We start from the raw sequence: 24,961 nt of genomic DNA on the forward strand, positions 1-24,961 counted from the left end.
AAAAGAATATTGTGACCAAGGATTTAGTGGCTAATTGTTTATTTGCTGCTATAAGGGTATTGAGACTAAAATGAGACCTATAGCGAACCGATTTTTTTCGACCGCTATAAGTTCTCTTTCTTGTAGTATGGTCTCAATATGAATCAGCCTCATTTATCATGTATGTTTATTGCTTAATTTGACTTGTATGTAGAACCTGAGGGCTGATGTTGTACCCTATGATGGTATTATCTGCTGTATGAATATGAGTCTGAGCACCATTATTTACGCTTTCTATGCTTGTTTCCTTGCTCGTTCCTTATGCTTTGAATACTTCCTAGTTTTGCTGGTCTTTCTTGAAGTCAAAAATAATGTTGTATGCCTTTCGTACTCCAGAAGTTAAGTCCATGCTCTTTATCGAGTGTTTATCAACAATTTTTCACGTAATTGTGTTTGATTTCTTTTCCATTGACCAGGAGATCTGACCTACCAAAGAGTAGTACTTGCTCTGACCTTTTAATAAGAAGATATTTCAGTCTCTTGATGCTTTCCTTCGATAATTTCTTATCTAGAATTTCTGCTATTTCAACGACATGGACAGTAATAGTGTCTTTTGGTCTTTAAGGGGAAACTTGGGAATAACCTTCTTTCTCCCCTTCATAAGAAACATCAACCATATTCAGTATTTTAGCTTGCAGGTGAGGTTGTGAACTTGGAAAAGCCAATGGAGTCACTTAGAGTCATAACAAAGAATGGCCTACACGCAGCTGCTGGAGGGTGGTGAATGAGTCCTTCATCGCAGACATGGCTTTGAATAAATGTGTATGTGACGCTAGAGTAGAAGAGATTGGCCACAACATTTTCCTCCACACGGAGGGTGCTTTCCTAAAATTCTAGCTACAGTGGAAATCATTTACTGAAGTTGTCAAGGCCATGAAATCACAAGCAGCTTTAAGCAAAAATTTTGAAAGAAACTGCTTCTGATATTCCGCTTTCACCGAAATGCAATCTAGAGAATAAGGTTGTTGCAGACGAGCAATGATGCTATGTTTATTCTGAGTGACATCCTTAAGTATAGCAATCATTCTTACTAAGGACCCACATTTCTTCTCCATCTCACTGATATGAGTTAGATGTGCCACATTCTTGTCATCCTTGCACCCTTGAAGCTCCACTTGTAGATTGGCCATGTTCTGTAGCATAGAAGCAAACTCTCTCAAACTTTGATTAAATCATCACTCTTGTCCCCAATCAGCGAGTTAGATATGCCTCGGCAGTCTTCCTGGGCGGGAGGGATGGAGAAACCGAGGTTGGAAGCAATGGAGAAATGTGTGGCAATTAAAGACTTTGACATCACCATTGCCGATCTATCTTGAATGGTTCATGATGATGACTTAGGCAGTGAAGTTGGCAGCTTCCTTGGCAGGGTCATCCTTTGAGTTTGATGCGACAAAACCACGCTTCAGATCCTTGACAACAACATTCTTGACATTGAATGTCACACCCCAGCCCCACAGCCGGACCCGCTGACAGATCGGCCTCATCCAACGGGGTTGGGCTCCACTGGGTGCAAAGCCTCATATTTGACCTGGTCAGAGTCAACTCTAACAAGCAAAACAGAGAACAATAATATAGAACTATGAATAGAACAATAGTAATATAGTTAATACAATATGGGCTTTAGCAGTAATACAAAAAACAGTGCCACACATAAAATATACGAACCAAAAATACGGACATGATAGAAGTCTTACTCACACAGGAAAGTTCACTATAAGGCTTACAACCAAAGACATGAAGACGACTCCAAGGTAAACCCCTCGATCCTAGAGCTTAATCTTCTCTTGCGATAGAGGAAATCACAGAGTGCATGAGCCACAAAGGGCCCAATAGGATCACAGATAATAACAGATAATACAAATATTGCAGAATATTTATAATTCAAACAAAAATACAGATAATGTTTAGAATACAAAAAATAATCAAAAATACAAAAAAATATGTGAAAATAGACGTGTACATTTCCCTAACTAATAACAGAACATACAGAATATCAACAGTCGAAGCCGGATCTTTGACCGCAGTTGGATGGTAGTGCTACTACAGAAAACATGTGCACATGGCTAGGATTTACTAAAAACCACAAAAATACAGAGTACAGACAGAGAAATTACCGAATAAATAATGCAAAAAAAAAAACAAAATAATTAAATAAATAAACAAGTAAATAAAAATAAATCAAATTACTAATAATTCTATAATTAACCACACACCAATAAGTGCAAAATTAAATGGGTGCGAGAGCTAACCTGGCTCCGAGCTACGAAGTTGGGTTTGACAAAGCCCTGGAATTAAAGCTCGCTACAGGATCTACCCAAAAAAGAAAACTATACTTAGAAATAAGTCTTGGGTCAGGCATAAACTTACAACTAAAACCAAGTGGAAGAATTTACACACACTCAGACCACAACCTCAAATTAAAAACACTAAATCATAAAAAGAACAATTCTTAAACACCAAGCTTGAACAATGAGAATTTAATCAAAGAATCTCCCTAATCACGACATGATAATCCTAATTCAAAGCCAACTAGGAAACCAAACAATCTTGCACCAATAAATAAGCATAAACATAATTAAAACCACTAACATGAATAATTAGAAAACTAAATCATGCTTACAACTATTAACATAAAAATAAGAACCAAATATTGCTGCTGCAGAGATTAGTCCGCCATTAATATACAAATTTAGTTTCCAAGATCCAAACACAGCCTATATTTTTGGCTTCAAAGATGCAAAGCAAAGGCGAAGTCTCGAAGAACTCAGTTTGGCCAAATGAATGTTAGGCCCAATTAAAAGCAACAGCTTGAGCTGACAGTGCAAGAGGGACAGACATCTAATCAATAATAAGTACCATACTTAATGAATGGAGATTATTAAAATTCCACAACAAAGGTGTCATACCATTTGAACGCAGGAATTCTAGGGTGACTCATCAGTGCCTCTAATGACAAATACAAAAGAGCGACCACAAATAAATAAAAGAAAACAAACTGGCCCCAGCTTTCTCTAGAAATTAAATAATATCAATCATTGCTAACTTCCTCATAAAAAAGTAACATCGATCTAACCTTTAAATCAAAGAGATTGCAGGCCCACTAATTCTAACAATTCAACGAAAAAAAACAAACATGCATAAATTTAATTAATTATAAACACCAGCCAGCTCACACACAAACAATATACAAATATGCATTTCTCCAATAACTACACCAGACTTGAAACTTAAAAATTAACAAACCAAAATAAAACCTTGAATCTTGATGAAGAACCAACTCTAGAAAACTCCAATCTCCTTAGCTGCTGTCGTACCAAGAAATCCAAGGAAAGGGGGTCAGGTGATTATGAAGATGAAGAAGAAGTTTTGAAGATGAACTGACCTTCAAACTAAAGCCTTAGAAGAAAGCAAAACTTCTTCAATAACTACAACTCGACAACTCCCCACTAGGCTGACAAGATCTACAATTCAAGCGAGAAAGCTAACAAGTGGGGACGGTTTGGGATTCCTCAGTCAAACTTGGTTAAAGACTTTAAAGTTCTCCAGTTAAACTTGGTCAACGAAGATAGCATCTGTTACAATCTTACCCCCACCCCCTTAAAAGAAGTATAGTCCTCTAAACTCGCATCAAGAGTCTGGGAACAACTCGGGATAGCGCTCCCTCAAATTGGCCTCTCGCTACCAAGTGGCTTCACTACTGGAGTGGTTGATCCATCTGACCTTGATCCATGGAATCACTCGATTCCTCCGATGCTGCTCTTTGCAGACAAGAATCTCCACTAGTTGCTCTTCATAAGACAGATTCCTCTGAAGTTCTACAGGTTCACGCTGAATGACATGCGATGGATTTGACAGATACTTCCTTAGCATTGAGACATGGAAGACATTGTGATCCTGAGCTAGGTCTAGAGGTAGGGCCAACTAATAAGCAACTACTCCATCTCATTCCAAAATCTCAAAAGGTCCAATGTAGCGTGGGTTGAGCTTTCCACGTTTCCCAAATCTCACAACGCCTTTCATAGGAGATATCCTCAAAAAGACTAAATCGCCAACCTGAAACTCTAGGTCTGAGCGGCGCTTTCCCACATCATCCCAACATACAAGAGATCAATACATCTACCCGTAGAGAGCCTCATATGGTGCATCTGAATACTCGCCTGAAAACTGTTGTTGTAAGCAAACTCTGCCAAAGGCAAATAGCGGTCCTAAGAATCATAAAAGTCGAGGGCACATGCACGAAGTATATCCCCCAAAATCTAAATAGTCCTCTCAGACATGCCGTCTGTCTGTGGATGAAAAGTTGTACTGGAAGTCAATTTGGTGCCCAATGCTAACTGTAGACTCCTCCAAAATCTCGAGATGAATCTTGAATCGCAATCAGATGTGATCAATATTGGTATGCCATATAGTCGAACAATCTCTCTCAGGTACAACTTAGCTAGCTTCTCTAGACCCATCCTAGGCCTCAGAGGTAGAAGTGTGCTGACTTGGTTAGGCGGTCGACAATCACCCACACTGACTCATGCTGCTGGGTATGGGGTAAACTAGTTATCAAAATCTATCATGATGTGCTTCTACTTCCACTCTAGTATTAGTAATGGCTGGAGATAACCAGCTGGTCTCTGATGCTCTGCTTTTGCCTGCTGACAAATAAGACAATAGGCTATAAAGGTAACTATCTCTCACTTCATGTTGTTACACAAGAAATGTTCCTTGAACCCTCTGTACATCTTCGTACCTCCAGGGTGGATCGTGTAGCTTGAGTAATAGGTCTCCTCCAAAATATCCCTCTTCAAATTAGAATCATCAAATACGCATACACGATCTCCAAGTCTGACGGTACCATCTTTATGCAATCGGAACTGAGACGGCATTCCATGCTGAAATCTAGAACATATTTCTTGTAATTTGGGGTCCTGCATTTGAGTCGCTTTGATCCTCTGCAGCAAATTCGGTCGGATGTGTATGTTGGCCAGGTTTACCTCGGAGCTTGGCAGAACAATCTCCAACTCAAACCTCCTCATCTCTTTTAGAAATGGTTTTTGCTCAATCAAATCTCCGTGGCAATTCCATAGTTATACCTCCTGCTCAGTGTATCAACCACCATATTGGCTTTGCATGGATGATAGTGAACATTGAGTTCATAGTCCTTGATCAGCTCCAACCACCACCTTTGCCTCATGTTGAGCTTTTTTTGGTTGAAAATGTACTTTAGACTCTTGTGGTCTGTGTACACTTCACAAGGTTTCCCCATAAAGAAAGTGCCTCCAGATCTTCATTGTAAAAATGACTGCTGCTAACTCCAGATCATGGGTGGGGTAATTCTCCTCATAAGGTTTTAAATGCCTTGAAGCATAGGCAATAACTCGACCATTCTGCATCAGAACACACCCCAAGCCTGTCTTGCAAGCATCACTATAGATCACCTATCCACAACCACTTTCTGGCAGAGCAAGAATAGGTGCATATATGAGTCTACGCTTTAACTCCAGGAAACTCTGCTTGCAAGCTTCAGTCTATGTGAAATGGGCACCCTTCTGAGTCAGTCTCGTCAATGGCACTGCTAACCGAGAGAAGTCATGTACAAACCTCCGATAGTAGCCTGCTAAACCAAGAAAACTCCGAATCTCTCTAACTGAGTTCGGTCTCTTCCAGTCCATCACTGCTACTTTCTTGGAATCTACAGAAACACCATCTTTTCTAATGACATGACTAAGAAAAGCCACATTGTCAAGCCACAAATCACACTTGGAAAATTTAGCATACAGCTCATACTGTTTAGTGTCTCTAGTACAATCCTCAAATGCTTCGCGTGTAGCTGCTTGCTTCACGAGTAGATCAGTATATCATCAATGAAGACAACTACGAATCGATCCAAGTAGCGTCGAAATACCCGGTTCATCAGATCCATGAACACCGCCGGAGCATTAGTGAGCCCAAACGGTATCACTAGAAACTCATAGTATCCATACTGCGTATGAAAAACACTCTTCAAGATGTCCTCGTCCTTGATTCGAACCTGATGATATCCAGATTGCAGATCAATTTGGAGAAGACTTGAGCTCCATACAACTGGTCCATGAGATCGTCAATCCTTGGCAATGGGTATTTATTCTTGGTTGTCACCTTGTTTAACTCAAGGTAGTCAATACACAATCTCAGAGATCTATCATTCTTTTTGACAAACAAAACTGGGGCTTCCCAAGATGACATACTCAGTCGAATAAACCCTTTCTCTAACAACTCCTCCAGTTACTTCTTCAGTTCCTTCAGTTCAGCAGGTGCCATTAGGTGCGGTGCCTTAGATAAAGGAATTGTGCCTAGAGCCAGGTCGATGGCAAACTCTACCTCTCTCACAGGGGGTAATCCTAGAAGATCTTCAGAAAAAACATCAGAGAACTCACTGGCAACTGGTATATCTGACACTGTATAACCGGTGTGAGTAGCCTCTGAGATATAGCCAAAAAACCAACACAACCACTTCTGATTAGCTCCTGAGCTTGAAGGGAAGAGATCTAGCGAGCTAAGGTGTACCCCTTACTGACACTGAAGGTAAATTCTCCCTGGTTAGAAAAACAGAACTGCACCTTTTTTCTATGACAGTCCACTACAGCATACACTGAAGAAATCCAGTCCATGCCAAAAATAACGTCATAGTCTCGCAGCTTTATCAGGTGTAGATCGGAGAAAAGCTCGCGCCCTTAATAACAATAGAACAAGCTGGTGCTAACTAGTTAACGATTCTTACCTCTCCAACATGAGTAGCAACACACAGATTATACAGCAAATCAACAACATAAAGAATTATTACCGGTAAAAGATGATGATACATAAGAATGCGTAGCACCAGGATCAAATAAAGCACATGCATAGCAAGAATGCACAGAAATAATACCTGCCACAACATCGTGGGATGCCTGAGCGTCCTTTTGTATCAGTGCAAAGACTCAACCCTGAGTAACTGGCCTACCATGGCCTACTGGGCGAGAAGAGGAAGAAGGCTGGTTTGTCATAGGCGCCTTTCCCTTCCAACCCCTTAAGGCACTTTGCTGAGAACGGCTTGGAGTATCCTTGTGTCGCGACCCATCAGACGATCTGGGTTGCTCAACTGTCGTAATTTGAGTCCCATCGCCTCCCTAAGTCTAAGGCAAACTCTGCTGGCACTAAGCGATGAAATGGTCTCTACTGCCACAATGATAACATGCGCCTACTACGCGCCTGCACTCCGCCTGAGAATGATGTCCCCCACAAATTAGACACCGAACCTCCTAAACTGCCCTACCAGAAGACCCTCTGCCTCCAGAACCAGATGATGAACTCAGAGGTCTACTATATGGCCGTGACCGGTGCTTTCCTCTAGAATGCCCTTAGCTACTCCCAGAAATTGACTCTTCCAAGGGTTCGGACCCTAGTGTCACTTCTGCTCATGCCTCCCTTGGTTCTGTGTCTCCTGCCAGGTGATCTCTAAGTCCTTGGCAATGTCAATTATCTATGCATAAGTTTGCCTCAGGAGTGGCACAATAACTCGCGAATGTGGGTCTTCAGACCGTCTACAAAGCTACGTGACCTGCTGCTTTCATCTGACACTAAGGATGAAGTAAACTGCGATAATCTGTCAAACTTTGCATAATACTCCTCCACACTCATTGATCCCTACTTCAGACTAAGGAACTGTTTCTCCATCTGGGCTTGACGACTCAAAGGAAAATACTTGGAGTAGAAAGCTTCTTTAAATTACTTCTAGGTCTGGAAAGAATTTTCCCCTTAAGGCGTAGTTCGTTCTCAAACCACTGAGCTGCACTGTCCCGTAGCATGAATGTGAACAACCTCACCTTGTCTTTATCAGGGCTTTGCATGGCCCAGAAAGTCCTTTCCAACCGACTGGTCCAGTATCCGGCTACCGTCGAATCGGTGGTCCCTCCGAACAGTAGTGGTGTGTGCCGTCCGAACTCAGTTAATAAATCTCGACCACCTGCAGAAGTATGCTGCTGATGCTGAGCACGCATTATCAACATCATTTCCCTCATGATGTCGGTCAAATAAGTAAGATCTGGTTGCTCTTCCTGTTGTACTTCCTCAACTGACTTATCATGAGCCTCTTACTCCTGTTGTAAGGGTTCTGGGGCTGGGCTTGCAGGCCTTCTATGAGGTCACCCTCTACCCCTAAGCATGATTCTGCAGTTTAAAAGACAAACAGAACTTTAAAACAAGTTACACTACCTAGACCCACTCTCAGAAAGAACTTTCAAAGGTTGATAGAATTTTAAATCAAAAGGGTGACGTCTGACAACAGGTTTTGATACCACTTTAATCTAACACGCCGAAGCCCCATAGCCGGGCCTGCTGACAGATCAGCCGCATCAAATAGGGTTGGGCCCCTCTGGATGCAAGGCCTCAGATTTGATCTGGTCAGAGTCAACCCTAACAAGCAGAACAGAGAACAATAATACAGAACTATGAATAGAACAACAGTAATATAGTTAATACAATATGAGCTTTAACAACCCTATAGAAAACAATGGCACACATACAGTTTATGAACCAAAAATATAGACAGGATACAAGTCTTACTCACATAGGAAAGTTCACTATAAGGCTCACAACCAAAGATATGAGGACGACTCCAAGGTAATCCCCCCGATCGTAGGCTTAATCTTCACCTGCGATAAAGAAAATCATAGAGTACATGAGCCACAAGGGCCCAGTAGGATCGCAGAAATAACAGATAATACAAATATTCCAGAATATTTATAATTTAAACAAAAATACAGATAATGCTCAAAATACAAAAATAATGCAAAATACAGAAAATACGCGAAAACAGACGTGCACATCTCCCTAACTAATAATAGAAATCAACAGCACGAGGCTGAATCTTCGACTGTGAAGTCGGAATAGAACAGACAGAATATCAACAGCCGAAGCTGGATTTTCGACCGCAGTCTGATGGTAGCTCTACTACAGAAACATGTCCACATGGCAAGGATTTACTCCTCCTAGCTGGGCGAGCCAGGAATGGAGATGTACTAAAAACCGCAGAAATACAGAGTACAGACAGAGAAATTACCGAATAAATAATGCAAAAAAAAATTAAATAAATAAACAAGTAAATAAAAATAAATCAAATTACTAAATAATTCAATAATTAACCACACACCAATAAATGCATAATTAAACGGGTACGAAAGCCTACCAGGCTCCGAGCTATGAAGTGGGGTTCGACAAAGCCCTGGAATTAAAGCTCGCTACAGGATCTACCCAAAAAAGAAAACTATACTTAGAAATAAGTCTTGGGCTGGGCCTAAACTTATAACTAAACCCAAGTGGAAGAATTTACACTCACTCAAACCATAACCTCAAATTAAAAACACTAAATCAGAAAAAGAACAAGTCTTAAACACCAAGCTTAAACTATGAGAATTTAATCAAAGAATCTCCCTAATCACGACATGATATTCCTAACCCAAAGCCAACTAGGAAACCGAACAATCTTGCACCAATAAATAAGCATAAACATAATTAAAACCATTAACATGAATGATTAGAAAACTAAATCATGCTTACAACCATTAACATAAAAATAAGAACCAAATATGGTTGTTGCAGAGATTAGCCCCGCCATTAATATGCAAATCTAGTTTCCAAGATCCAAACACAACCTATATTTTTGGCTTCAAAGATGCAAAGCAAAGGCGAAGACCCACAAAACTCAGTTTGGCCAAATGAATGTTAGACCCAATTAAAAACAACAGCTTGAGCTGACAATGCAAGAGTGACAGACATCTAATCAACAATAAGTATCACACTTAATGAAGGGAGATTATTAAAATACCAAAACAAAGGTGTCATACCATTTGAACACAGGAATTCAAGGGTGAATCATCAGTGCCTCTAATGACAAATACAAAAGTGTGACCACAAATAAATAAAAAGAAACAAACTGAACCCCTTTCTCTAGAAATTAACTAATATCAGTCATTGCTAACTTCCCCACAGAAAAAGTAACATCAATCTAACCTTTAAATTAAAGAGATCGCAGACCCCTAATTCTAACAATTCAACGAAAAAAAACAAACATGCATAAATTTAATTAATTAAAAACATCAGGTAGCTCACACACACACACAATATACAAATATGCATTTCTCCAATAACTACACTAGACTTGAAGCTTTAAGATTAAAAAACCAAAATAAAACCTTGAATCTTGATGAAGAACCAACTACAAAAAACTCCAATCTCCTTAGCTGCTGCCGGTACCAAGAAATCCAAGGAAAGGGGGTCAGGTGATTATGAAGATGAAGAAGAAGTTTTGAAGATGAACTGGCTTCAAACCAAAGCCTTAAAAGAAAGCAAAATTTCTTCAATAATTATAGCTCAATAACTCCCCACCAGGGCGACAAGATCCACAATTCAAGGAAGAAAGCTGACAAGTGGGGACGGCTTGGGATTCCTCAGTCAAACTTGGTGAAAGACTTCAGAGTTCTCCAGTCAAGCTTGGTCAACGAAGATAGCATCTATTACATTGAACCCAACATTGGCATCGAGCAAGGCCTCGGGGAGTTACTCATGGTGTTGTTAACGATTAGCTTGAGATCAACGCACTAGACAATGATCTCTGGGATCTCCGATGAAGAATCATGGCGATGAGTTGGAAAGGAGAATCGAGATAACTCCGGAATCACCAACATTGTCATCTCTGATCACTCCATGGCGGCTAGGTGTCTTCATCTTCATGCTTCTTCTCTTTTCTTTCGAGGATTTCGTTATCCGAAGAGTTGGAGGATGTGGAAGGAGAGCACCACCTTCTTCTATCCTTGGACATGGATGGGATTCTTTTTGCCTACTCTCAACCTCCCTATTTCATCATGCAGAGAGACAGTGGCAGAAGGGGTGGCGACAGAGACGACAACGCGACAGTGATACTGACGGCAGAAGGCAGCAACAACAGCAGCAATGACATCAATTCTTTTTTTATTATATATATATATATATATGTAGGTATGAGGGGGAGAGGGACACCATCTTCTTCTTTTTTTCGCCTTCTTCTGTCTTTCTCTTGCTCATTTCTCCTCTTCTCCTTCTTTCTTTCGCTTCCACCTCTTCTTCCTTCATTTTTTTCAATCTTCTCTTGCCCCTCCTTTTAAAGAGTTTCAACCCTCCTGGTTGATCATGGGGACGTGGGGAGTTATGTTAATCGTGGAGGTTATTATGTGGGTCGGTTGCCTTCGTCATGGGTGACCACGAATACGTGAATTTTTTTTAATTTAATTTCTTTATATATATTATTTTAAATTAATTTATATTTTATATATTTTTTTATTTTAAATTAATTTAATTTTTTATATATTTTTTATTTTTTATAATGATAATAATAATTATGATTTTATATTAATTATTATTTTTTTAATTTTTTATTTATATATTTTTTTATCTATGTACTTTTATTATTTATTATTTTTTTTATTATTTTTTAATTAATTATTTTATTATTAATATATTTTATTATGGTTATATTTATTTATTTCATCATCATCATCATCATCATTATTATTATTATTATTATTATTATTATTATTATTACTATTATGTTTGTTTTTTTATTATATTATATATATATTTTCTTTATTATATATATATATATATTTATCAATTTGATTTTATCTTATCTTTTTTTTATCTGATTTCATTTCATTTGATTTTAAATTTAATTATTATTATTTATTAATCTGATTTGATTATATGTATATATATTTGCCTCGTGATTTTCATTCAAAGATAATCTTGTGATACGGATATTTTAGATCATCTCGAGATTTGTGCTCTCAACTGATCTTGAAATTTTAATATTTTGGTCACCTCGAGATATGTGTTCTTGGCTGATATTGAGATTTGAGTAATTTTGATCGCCTCGAGATATGTCCTCTCGACTGATCTAGAGATTTGAATATTAGATCGTCTCAAGATTTGTGCTTTTAGTTGATCTTATGGTTTGAATATTTGGTTTGCTTTTAAGATTTGTGCTCTTGGCTGATTCGGATATTTGTATTATGAATATTTTGGATTACCTCGAGATCGGTGCTCTTCGCTAATCCAAAGATTTGAATATTTTAGATTGCCTCGAGATCTGTGCTCTCGGCTAATCCTGAGATTTGTGTATTTTAGATCACCTTGAGATCTGTGCTCTCGGGTGATCTTGAGATTTGGATATTTTGTAATTTTTTTTATTTAAATTACGAGATGCATTTAATTAATTTATTATTATTATTATTATTATTATTATTATTATTATCTTTTTTTATATAAACAAAATTATTTTCATTCGAAAAATGGGATAACCAAATTTTATTATTTTTGCATTGATAATGATTTTGGACATGACATATTTTGATATAGTAACTTGTAGTCTCCAAGTTAATTTTGCAATAACCTGTCACTAGGGGTTAAACATTGACCATGTCGACATAAACCTCTGACTCTGATAAGAAACTATAGTTTCGCACCGTTCCGTCGGTGGATGGAGAATAACAACCTCTGATAATTTGGCTCGGGTCACCGAGGGTAAATAAATAAACTCTGACAATCTGACTCGGGGCACCGAGTTTAAATATATGAATTTTTTTGTTTTGTTTTTGGCATTAGTTAGTTATTTGGGAGACATATTTACTCGTTCATTTGGAAAATTATGTTTGTTTGAAATACTCTGAATTATGCGTTTTATTTCTGATATTTATTGTACAATATCACACTTAAGCATGTTTTTGAAATTATTGAGTTTTTGTGATCCCTATATTTTTGTTGTTTTTAGTTGTTGCTTACTGGGCTGTCAAGCTTAAAAATAGTTGTTTTATCCTTTTCAGATCAAGAGTAAGTGTGTGGTGGATAGCTTAGCAGGGAACAGTTGAGCGAACACTAGTTGGTTAGCATGTAAATAGTTCTACTATTGTGAACCTGGAACTTGTTATTTGTTTAAGCTTCGAATCTTGCACTTTTAGTTTCCTTGGACCATAGTTGTAATCATGGTTATTGTATTCCTTTAATCCTTTTGTTTTTATGAAGTTAGTACTTTTGTTAAATGTTTTTTTTAGTTAAGATAGATACTGAGGCCTTGCGTGCCTACTTGGTCACGGCCTTGTAGGTGTGCGGCCGTTTGTCGATGCCTCGGGCTCGGGGCTGTTAGTTTAGTATATGTGAATAATTGTGGATAGTTTAATCCACATCGGATAAAGAGAAAAACGAACATATGTTTATATAATGCAAGATAATAAAGAAATTAAATAATTGAATTTGAGAAAAGTGCAAGTAGGCCCTCCAATATATATATATATATATTTATTATTATAATTATATATTTATTTATTTAATCTATGAATGGGCACTTGGGTACTTGGGGCATCTTGGGTTGAATTAAATAATTTATTATTTTTTTTTAATGAAGAGATGTCAGTCATTTTCTCTAATAGACAAATCCAACCGTCGTTCACACCTCTTCATCTTCTTTAAATACAGAAAAGTTTTCATAGAAGATCATTACTTTTTCTGCAAAGTTTGATCTTGGGATTTTGTTGTATCCTGAGGGAATTGTTGCAAAACCTGGTGCAGATCTGAGAGCGATAAATTCCTAAAAGATAGTGCTCCTACATGCCTCAAAATCCACTAAATCCTACTTCTTCACTCTCTGCTTTCCCTAACAATTTTTAGGAATTTATATACTGGTTTTTACAATGGAGAAACACCCCAAAACTTCCTTCAAGGTGATGAACCAAGACTTCATGAAGCTTTATCATTTTGATGGCACCAACTATACTCGTTGGAAGGACAAGATGATGTTCTTTCTCACTGCTTTGAAGATTTGGTAGGTGCTTGATCCAAGTCTGCCAGGAGTTCCAATCGCTACTCCTGATGAATCTGCACAAGCTAAGGAAGAACATGTCAGGCGTCAAGAAGATGAGTTTCTGTGTCGTGGTCACATTCTGAACACTCTTTCAGACCGTCTGTACGATCTTTTCACATCTGTTCAATCACCAAGAAAAATCTGGAAAGCTTTGGAATTCAAGTACAACACTGAGAAACAAGGAGCATATAATTTCATTATTCTGAAATTCTTTGAGTTTACCATGTTCGATCATGTTTTTGTACTAAATCAAGTACATGAACTACAAATCCTAGTCTCTAAATTGAAGGACTTGAATGTTGAAGTTAGTTAAGCATTACAAGTTGGGGCTGTCATAGCCAAACTTCCTCTAAGTTGGAATGATTACATAAAGAAATTATTACATTCTTCTGAAAGTTTCTCTCTAGAACAACTCCACAAGCATCTCAGAAATTGAAGAAGAAACTAGAATTCGAGATGGAAAGAGATTCGGAAAAGAATCTGACTCCAATGTGAATTTTATTGATGTGAAGAAGTCCAACAGATTTACAAAGAAGGAAATTTATGGACGTCAATTCAAACTCAGATAATTCTGGTTCCAAGGAGAATAAGACATGTTTTCATTGCAAGAAGAAAGGGCATTTCAAGAAGGAGTGCAGGTTTTGGAAGAAAATGAAGAAGGATCATATTGCTATTGGTTCAAACAACAAAGTTAGCATTGTTGAAGAACAAGTAAAAGACCTTGTGGCTATGGTTTCAGATTTACATATCTCTATGATAACAGAAGTTAATATGGCTGCGTTTTCAAACACCAATGGCTGGTGGTATGATTCTAGAGCAACCATTCACATTTGCAATGATAAGAATCTGTTCAAGGATTACGAGATTGCTGCTGATGGACATGAAGTGTTAATGGGCAATCATAATGTTGTTAAAGTTCATGGAAAAGGGTCTGTAGATATTTTCTTCACTTCTGGAATGAAACTCACTTTAATCAATGTTCTTCATGTTCTTGAAGTTAGGAAAAACTTGGTGTCTGGAAATTTACTTTGTAAAGGAGGATTTAAGACTATTAGAAGCTGATAACCTTACCGAAAGGATATGCTTGTGATGGAATGTTTAAAATTTTCGGTAATTCAAATATTAATAATACTGAGAAAGTTTCTGCTTATATGATTGAATCATCAATTACTTTATGGCATTCATGTTTAGCACATGTTAATTTTAAATCATTAAAGTTTATGGCAAAACATGGATATATATATATATATATATACTTATGAAAATAGTGATCATGATAAATGTGAAATTTGCATTCATGCAAAAATGACTAAGTTACCTTTTCCTAGAATAGAAAGAAATTCTGAATTGTTACAAATTATACATTTCTGATATATGTGAGTACATTTGACTAAAGGAGGGAATAGGTACTTTGCCACTTTTATTGATGACTACTCTAAATACACTCATGTTTATCTTATGAAACAAAAAGATGAAGTCTTTGATAAATTTGAAGTTATTTAAAGCTAAAGTTGAAAATCAGAAAGAAAAACGAATTAAAATCTTTAGAAGAGATAGAGGTGGAGCATATTTTCCAACAGAATTAAATATCTTTTGTGAACAACATGGAATAATTCATCAAAGAACTGCAACCCTACACTCCACAACAGAATGGATTGGCTGAAAGAAAGAATAGAACCCTTGTTGATATAGTAAATGCAATGTTGTTAAGTGCTAAATTATCTTATTCTCTTTGGGGAGAGGCATTATTAAGTTCTTGTCATGTGCATAATAGAATTCCCTCAAAAGTGACAAAGACATCTCCATATGAATTATGGAATGGTAGAAAACCAAAATTAAGTTATTTTTCATGTATGGGGTTGTCTAGCATTTTATAGAGTAACAGATGCTAAAAGGACTAAATTAGGGCCACGAGCTATAAAGAGTGTTTTTATAGGGTATGCTAAAAATTCTAAAGCCTATAGATTATTAGACTTAGAATCTAATGTCATTGTGAAATCTAGAGATGTTCAATTTATTGAAAATAAATTTTGTCATAATTCCACAAGTGAGTTAACTCCAAATACAACATTAGATGATCATAACAAGAAAATTAAAAGAACTACCATAGTCAAAGAAGTTGAACCAAGGAAAAGTCAAAGAACTAGAAAAGAAAAGAATCTTCATTCTGATTTTACTTCTTCTCAAGCTTTAGTCTTTTTAGTCGAAGGTACAAGAACTGAAATAACAAATAAAATTCCTATTTTATTAAATATAGAAGAAGATCAAACTCCTAAAACTTATATAGAAGCTCTTACTTCAAGAGACTTGGCATTTTGGAAAGAATCTATTAATGATGAAATGGATTCTCTAATGTTTAATGGAATATAGGTTTTGGTTGATCCACCTCCTAGATGTAAGCCAATTGGATGCAAATGGTTATTCAAAATTAAAGATGGAAATATTTTTGAATCCAGATTAGTGGCAAAAGGGTTTAAACAAAAGGAAGGAATTGATTATTTTGACACATATGCTCCTGTTGCTAAAATTACTTCTATCAGAGTGTTATTTGCATTAGCATCTATTTATAATTTACAAGTTCATCAAATGGATGTTAAGACAACATTTTTAAATGGTGAGATTAATGAAGAGGTATATATGAAATAACCTGAAGGTTTTATTCTACCAGGAAATGAATAGAAAGTGTGCAAATTAACAAAATCCTTGTATGGACTAAAACAAGCACCAAAGCAATGGCATGAAAAATTTGATTCTATAATTCTACAATATGGCTTTAAGCATAATAGTGCTGATAGATGCATTTGTTCTAAGTTCACTAATAATTTTGGTACAATACTATGTCTCTATGTTGATGATATGCAAATCATTAGTACTAACATGGAAGGAATAAATGACACTAGGGCATATCTATCCTCAAATTTTCAAATGAAAGATTTAGGTGAGGTAGATACAATCTTAGGTGTCCAAGTTAAAAGACATAGTGGGGGTTTTGCACTCTGTCAATCTCATTACATTATAAAAGTGTTAATTAAGTTCAATCATTTGAATATTAAAGAAGCAAATACTCCTTATGATGTTTCCATTAATTTGACTAAAAATCTTGAAAGAGCAATAGCTCAACTAGAATATGCTAGTGCTATAGGGAGTCTTATGTATGCTATGCATTGTACTAGACCTGATATAGCTTTTGCAGTTTGTAAGTTATCACGATTTACTAAAAATCCAGGTGTGTTGCATTGGAATGAAATTAAAAGAGTTTTAGAATACCTTAAGAGGACAAAAGACTTGGGCTTATTCTATGATAGTTTTTCCTGCTGTATTAGAGGGATATTCCGATGCTAGTTGGATAAGAAGTACTAGTGACAAAATGCCAACTAGTGGATGGATTTTTACATTAGGAGGCGGGGCTGTCTCCTGGGCATCAAAGAAGTAAACACATATAACACTTTGCACTGTGACAGTCAAGCAACTATGTCAAGAGTGCTTAATAAAATATATAATGGTAAGTCAAGACATATAAGTCTAAGGCATGAATTTGTGAGACAATTGATAACTGATGGTATTATTACCATAACTTATGTGAGATCTTACAAGAATCTATCATATCCATTAACTAAAGCTCTACCAAGAGATTTAGTACGAAATACTACTGCTGAGATGGGTCTACGACCTTTCAGCTAAACTTATCATTAATAGGAACCCAACTTTTATTTTAGCATTACCACTTATTTAGAAGTTTAAAGGAATAACAAGTTAGTGATGAGTGTTTTGAGTACTAGGTTTTGCTGATAAGCAAATTAGTACCATGGTCATTCAGAGGGTGAGTGTAGAAATTAAACACTCTTAATGAAACAAAACTTCACCTATATAAAATTGAGAAGTGGTGCCGCTTCTGTCAAAGTTATGTAAACTTTGTGAAATTTTATGAAGTTAGGATGGAGCACATGGCCTTAATAGTGTTGTTTTTTTTTCATTTGATAGAGAACTTCTGTCTGAATGTCATTAATAGCAAAACATGTGTGGTAAATCTGATTTGGCAGATAGAATCACAGTTTAAACTTTAGCCACTTGTGATTTTGCTAAATTCTTGAATTACTTACACTACATAAAGGTTTAAAACGAAAGTTACCTTTATAAATTCATTTAGCTATAATATGATTATATCAATTTCACACATACTAAGTGGAGGATTGTTAGTGTAGTATGTGTGAATAATTGTGGATAGTTTAGTTCTACATCGGATAAAGAGAAAAACGAACATATGTTTATATAATATAAGATAATAAAGAAATTAAATAATTGAATTTGAGAAAAGTGCAAGTAGGCCCTCCAATATATATATATATATATTTATTTAATTAATCTATGGATGGCACTTGGGTACTTGGGGCATCTTGGGTTGAATTAAATAACTTATTATTATTATTTTTTTAATGAAGAGATGTCAGTCATTTTCTCTAACAGACAAATCCAATCGTTGTTCACACCTCTTCATCTTCTTTTAAATACAGAAAAGTTCTCACAGAAGATCATTACTTTTTCTGTAAAGTTTGATCTTGAGATTTTGTTGTATCCTGAGGGAATTGTTGCAAAACATGGTGCAGATCTGAGGGAGATAAATTCCTAAAAAGATAGTGTTCCTACACGCCTCAAAATCTACTAAATCCTACTTCTTCACTCTCTAGTTTTCTCTAACAGGGGCATGCCAATAGTAGACTTCAAGCCCTGAGGTTAAAGAAATGTAGATAAGCAAATATCAACAATCGTGCTCTTAACCTTTCTCTCCTCTCATTTTGTATATGCACTAGATGAAGAAAGCATTTGTATTCAAACTTTTTAGTTAAATATGTAGTAAAAACAACAGAAAGGCTATTATGTAATCACTTTAATAATGAAGAAAGCATACAAATATTATTATAAGTGCGACACTTAATACTTAATAATAGAAAATATCATAGATTGAAATGAAGTGGTTAGTTTTTCATATCTTCGTAGTCATCTTTTCAACACTAAAGTTCCATATATAGTTTCATAAAGAGTGTGGGAAAAGGAAGAGCCAAATACATTATAGAGAATAGTCTAAAAAGATAAACAATGAAAAGAGCATTTTTAACACAAAAACAATGAGGATGCTCAAAATCTCTTTAGGTTTTTGAGCATCCAATTCTCATATTTGGAATTCAGAATATTAATTAGCAAGGTAAGCAAAAGCCATGAACATAACCTAGAACTTGTGGGACTTGAGACTATATAAGGTTTTTATTAATTAGAATACGTACTTCTTTGAGTCTAATTTTGCATACACTTTTTATGGGTTAAATTTATTTTACATCGTCATACTTTAAAGTATCTGTGAACGAGGTCTCTAAAATTTCATTTGAGTGTCATTTTCTTATAAAACCATTAAATCAAGGTCCCTTTTCTTTTTAATAGTCAAAACTAATGTAGCACTCAAGTAACTTAATGAGATTATTAACGTTGCGCTTGATGCTAACATCATACAAAGTACATCAATACTTATCATATCATCAACCTAAAAAAAATGTTTTGGTAATTTCAAAACATAATACACGTGACTAATAAAAATAAAACCACATTCACAATAAGAGAGTGATAATTCATTTTTCTCCTAAGTGAGAGTTTCAGAGTTTACCTCCTTCTCATAATAACAGGTAAAAAATTATGACTTATCTACATTTATTAAAAATAAATAATAAAAAAAAAACAATCAAAACGAGTTACATAATGTAGTTTAGGGTTAATTTGATGTTCTCTTAGAAATTATACTCAAACAAATTTGGGCTACAAAATCACCGGAATCCAAAAATGTGGTGGATACAAATTTAAAATAATTGCACACACACCCAAAGCTTGATTCGATAATAATAATAATTAATAATTATTAGGTAGCTAATCCCGGTTGGCACCCAAGCTCGACCCAAACGTCTTTTTCTCTCGCACGCGCGTGAGCTTCCCACGTGTGATCAAGAGCGCGATGCAAACGCTCCTTCTCCCCCGCCCCGCTCTCCACTCCCTCCGCCAGCCGCCGCCGCCGCCGCCACACCCTGCCGCTTGCCGGCCCCAAATCCTCGCCCCCTCTTCAGTGCCCTCTTCTCTATCCTCTCACCGCCTCCGATGCCCCTCGCCTCTTCTCCTGCCTCGACCTTTTCCCTCCTTCTCTCCTCTTCGCGCCGCCCCTGCATCTCCCCCTCCTTCCGGGTTCTCAGCTCCTGATGAAGACTCTGAGAAAGCCAAGCTCTCTTTGGTACTGTTCTTCTCTTCAATCTCTTCTCTGTTTGTGATTTTGAACTGTTTGTGAGTTATTTTTGGTTTTAGGGCATTGGTTGAATGCATTGTGCATTAGAATATTTTCGAAAAATGTAGTGAATTTCTAAGGCGTGGATAGGGAGATGTGGGATTTAGATGGAGCTTGGCTCAATTGATGCTGAAATTAATCTTCTTTTGCCTTGTTTGCTTATATTTGATGAGAATGCTCTGGTGACTAAGACTCTAATGTGGTTAGGCTTAAGTTGGAAGATGATTGGCGAAAATTATCTTGGTATTTGGGCATTAGTTCAATCCAATGTGCATTATAACATTTTTTTTTTTTTAGAAAAAAATGTAGTGAATTGGTAGCTGAACAAAGGTTTGAATAGGAATATGTTGGAATTTGAAGAAATTCACCTGTTTCTCAAATTAATCTTCAATTTATATTACTTTTTCTAGTGCGCTTATATTTGATGAGAATGCTGTGTGTCTAAGACTCTAATGTTGGAAGATGATTTGGTAATTACCTGTAAAATTTGTTTTTCTCAATTGAATAAATTTTTAATTCAATCAGCAATCAAAATGTTGTTCATCTAGCAGAATGAATTGAAACAATTTGTTACTGAAATCAGGATTTAATCGAAGTTCACGTGTTGCTCAAATTAATCTTCAATTTTTCTGCTAGTTTTCTTATATTTTTTGAGAATACTATATTGTCTAAGACTTTAATGCAGTTAGGTTTAAGTTGGAAGAGGATTTGGCAATTACCTTATAGTACTGTTTTAATCAGTAACATAAATTTGTAGTGCTATCAGTGATCAAAATTTTTCCCATCTTTGCTAAATGTATAACAAATATTTTAAACTGAATTCTTAAATAATATATGCTGTTTTCTTTGTCACATTGAGCAATTTCACTCTTCTGGATCTTTGTTTGCTTAATTTTCTGTATCTGCTGAGCGTTTCTCTTTCGTTTTTTTTAAAGGTTTCTAAGAGGTTGGAGAGTACCTCTAGATACTTCAAGCGATTGGGTAGTTTAGGGTTTTGGGGACAGCTAGTGTGCACTGTTGTGGCCGCGGGGATCTTATCATTCTCTGCAGTTATTACTGGGAAGGTTACTTCACCAGCCACATTTTATGCCACTGCTGGTGGTATTGCTGCAGCATTTGTATCTGTCTTTTGGTCTTTTGGTTACATCCGCCTGTCTGAAAGACTTCGAAGAACCGCCAATGAACCTTCAAAGGTGATCATCTCTCTTCGATTTAGTACATATATTGAAAAAAATTGTTGGTGTTTCATTCAACCTTAAATGCCATTAGCTTTCCAAGTCATATTCATATATGGTGGTATTTATAGTTAAAAAAAAAGGATTTTGAAGTAATACTAAATTACATTGTTTTTATTTATTTTATTTTATTAATTTTTGGAATCTAATGTATTCGAACAAAATTGTTGCCCATAAATAAAATTGTGTGTAAGAATTTTTTTTTTTCTATATTGTTTTTATGGGTTTTGATAGCTTGTTATTGTATTTAAGTTGTGCCTTTAATGTTAGACACATAAAGTTAAAATATTTTTGCCTTTGGGTACTTATAGTTTGCTATGCTATTTGGAACATTGGTTTTAGTGTGATTCTTGTTTATAAAATCCATCTAAAGTCCCCAACTTCAGGCTAAACTAAAAGCTCAAATGATTATTGGTATTTATGCAATTCAATATCATTAATTGATGGTCAGGGCTTGATTATTCATTTAGATGAAAATGCATAACTCTACCTTCTGATTGACAATTTGTTCTGAAGTGTTTCCTCCACCATCACTTTACAGAATAATAAGTGCCACTATGCTATCATCAAAATGCTATTCTAGTTGGTTTCCTTGAATTCTGTTAGCACCATATGCTCATGGTTGGCTACAGGTCCATACCAAATTGTCAAACCCGAAATGGCCAACCATTACCCATGTTACTACCCCGATGGATGATTGTGGCATTATCTACTATGTAAGAACCTCATCATTGTTTCCTAATTTAAGATGCAAGTAGACCGAAATTTTTGTTTTCAATTATTGGCCCTCAACTTGGTTGGCGTTAATGCCCAACATAGAATCCAATCATCCAATGAATTAATAATTTTCATCTCAATATTGTTCTTCTTGGTTCTTTTATTATATAAAATAAGAAAAAGAAAAAAAAAAATGAAAAGAAAAGAAAAAGGAGATTAAAGTAGCTGGGTGATGAAATAATACTGATAAATTCTAAAACAACTTTCGAAGTTTCCTTTGCTTGTAATTTCTTCTATCACATTTAATGTTGAAAGTGGATTCATCTCCTTTCCAATGATGTTGAAATTCTTACTTGATGCAGAAGGTGTTAGCAGATAATTCCCTTTCCGTTTCTCTTGGATATGCCATATGTCTAGATTTACCTTTACATGAGAATTTCCAACTCTAATACAAAATTGGATTAGAGAACAAAGGCCGTCTAGTCAAGACCCTCTTCTTGATTTAGGTTCAATCTAAAAGTGAATAAATTGTCATTCAATATCTCGTTGAATAACTTCTTGTTGACTGAGCTTTATTGACCCTAACTTGGATTTCTTATTCTATAAAGCAAGCAGTTAGTTGATTCCGAGTTAAATTTCATGTGCAAGACACTAATGAATTCCATTCTTAATGTTTTGGGGTTTAAATTTCCTGTGCTTTAGTAGTGGTTTCTTAATGTTAAAGTAGGAAGTGTTTTGGCATCAACGATTACTAGATTTTCTTTAAATGGCATACCTTATCGAGCTCATTACTTGCTGGTTGTTTTCTAGGCCCCTCCTCGGGCTGAAGTTGTTAAAAGCTTGAAAAATGGCATAGTAGTTAATCTTCTTGGATTGGGTGCTGCCATAATTGGGATGCAAGCAACAGTTGGATTATTGGTTGCAAAGGCCCTTACTACGTCAGCAGTTCCATATTACCAAGGAATACCCCCTGGACAGAGTCCTGTTTTAGCCCTAGATGTTTTCTTGGTGCAGGTATGACAATTACTTCAATTGCTTTTATTTATTGCCTATTTCAATTTCTCCTTATTATGAGTTTCTTTAACATAATTTGATTATTCTATTTTATCACCTACTGATTGGACTGTTCTTTCTTTTGTATATGCTTTCGTTCTTTGAATATTATGTTTTGGTAGAATATCTTTTTATAATATTTCTTTCTTAAAATATATTTGAGCCATAAGGATTGTAGTTTATATTTGTCTTCTAAGTATATGTAACAAAATAATAATGTCATTTTAACATGAAACAAGACCATTTCTGCATAAATTCAAATTTGACTTTCTATGATGCACATTTTAAGCATAGAATAAAATTTTCTTGCTACATTACTAAGAACGTAGCTCGAAGTCGCTCTTTACTGATATGCTATCTTCTAGATACATGACTTGATTATATTATCTACTTGATGTTTACATTTTTACAAGTCCCTGCAGCGTTTACTTCCCCTTTGACCTCTTCAACTTGGAAATGAGTTTCCAGTTTTGTAGTCTTTTGTTTGAATATTCCAGCCATATTTATTATCAAGGTCCTGTGATTTAAAAAAAAAAATTCTTTTGGCTTCATCTTTCTGGGAATCTCACATGGAATTTCAAAAGCATCATGAAAGACATTTTTACTGTGGCTCTCCCACATTTTTAAATGGCATCCTTTGGCATCCCTGTCATATTCATTTGCAAAAATTGGTTAGGTTAGTTGTGTAGGGTCTTGTTTACATGTAACAGCTTATAACTAATAATGGTCTGACCATGTCTTGCTGCAACATGAACTTGTTCATCTGAAAATTTGCTTTATCTCATGTCCTTTGACCTAATGTTTCAGGCATCGGCCAACACTATACTGTCGCACTTCTTGGGACTTGTTTTCTCCTTGGAACTCCTACGTTCCGTTACATTGCCAAATTTGGAAGCCATTCCAATCCCTAGAGCTGCATAGCTTTCTGCTTTTCGGTTTGTTGTATTTTTTCTTCACTTTCTTCTTTTTTCCCTTTTTTGTTTCGAAAACAAGCTCTTTCTTGACAATAAGAGGTATTCAGTCATTCAATGAGCTTTAAATTCTCAATGCAATTTCTCTAGGAACTGCTTCTCAGTGACCACTCAAAGTTATTATTCTCGTATGGTGTCGGTTTATCATCATAATGCAAGTTTACTTTGTTCCAGACATGGGAGTTACTTTGCTGCCTGTTAAGTGGTGTACTACTATGAGAATTTTTGAAGTAAACGTTGTTTGGATTGATTGATAAAACAGTGTATATGAGCTTTTCCAGATGGGTATATTTTGTAAGAATGCCAACTGATGTTCATGGACCAAATAAGTAGTTACATTTCATTCATTGAGGAACTTGGATCTCAAGAAAAGGAATTATATGCCAATTTCTGCCATGAGCCATGTATCTTATAACCCTTTTTTGAGTTTTACATATGTATATATATATATATATGTTTTCTTAAAATTAAAGGAGTGCAGGAACATAACAAATGACAAAATAGCCAATGGTCTCTTAGTCGACTTGAGTTCTACAACTCAAGTAAGGTAAGGGCACATGTGATTATTGAGTTGACTTCACATCTATACATGTTCTTAATTTTTTTTAAAAAAGAGGCACTTGTCTATTTGTTAAAAAACAAATGACAAACTAAACTCTATGACAACAAAATGCTTCAAAAATAGTTATACTAGAGTCACATGTTGGGCTATAAAAGAGGCTCTGAGCTTAAGCTC

General features: G+C 35.9%; 1 protein-coding gene and 1 pseudogene across 2 annotated transcripts; one reads left to right on the forward strand and one right to left on the reverse strand.

The window, feature by feature from the left end:
- Window positions 1-468: 468 nt before the first annotated feature.
- Window positions 469-1,357, reverse strand: LOC120279453 (annotated as a pseudogene).
- An 18,514-nt stretch (window positions 1,358-19,871) lies between these two features.
- LOC120279620 (protein TIC 21, chloroplastic) lies at window positions 19,872-24,628 on the forward strand. Of its 2 annotated transcripts, XM_039286544.1 has the most exons (5): window positions 19,872-20,198; window positions 21,185-21,442; window positions 23,012-23,215; window positions 24,062-24,189; window positions 24,316-24,628. In XM_039286544.1, exons 1-4 carry the CDS (start codon window positions 19,929-19,931, stop codon window positions 24,173-24,175), a joined length of 846 nt encoding a protein of 281 aa, XP_039142478.1. In that variant the 5' UTR covers window positions 19,872-19,928; the 3' UTR covers window positions 24,176-24,189; window positions 24,316-24,628. The 2 variants fall into 2 exon arrangements, with proteins under 2 accessions (XP_039142478.1, XP_039142477.1); XM_039286543.1 differs by having other exon boundaries at window positions 24,062-24,356.
- The last annotated feature ends 333 nt before the right edge of the window (window positions 24,629-24,961 follow it).

This window comes from Dioscorea cayenensis, chromosome 16 (genome assembly GCF_009730915.1).
Source record: "Dioscorea cayenensis subsp. rotundata cultivar TDr96_F1 chromosome 16, TDr96_F1_v2_PseudoChromosome.rev07_lg8_w22 25.fasta, whole genome shotgun sequence".
Classification (NCBI taxonomy): Eukaryota; Viridiplantae; Streptophyta; class Magnoliopsida; order Dioscoreales; family Dioscoreaceae; genus Dioscorea; species Dioscorea cayenensis.

Coding starts and splice junctions, on each gene's coding strand:
- LOC120279620 (XM_039286544.1), top strand. CDS start 19,929: ATGCAAACGCTCCTTCTCCCCCGCCCCGCTCTCCACTCCCTCCGCCAG. Junction 20,199..21,184: donor AGAAAGCCAAGCTCTCTTTG/GTACTGTTCTTC, acceptor TTTTTTTTAAAG/GTTTCTAAGAGGTTGGAGAG. Junction 21,443..23,011: donor CCGCCAATGAACCTTCAAAG/GTGATCATCTCT, acceptor GTTGTTTTCTAG/GCCCCTCCTCGGGCTGAAGT.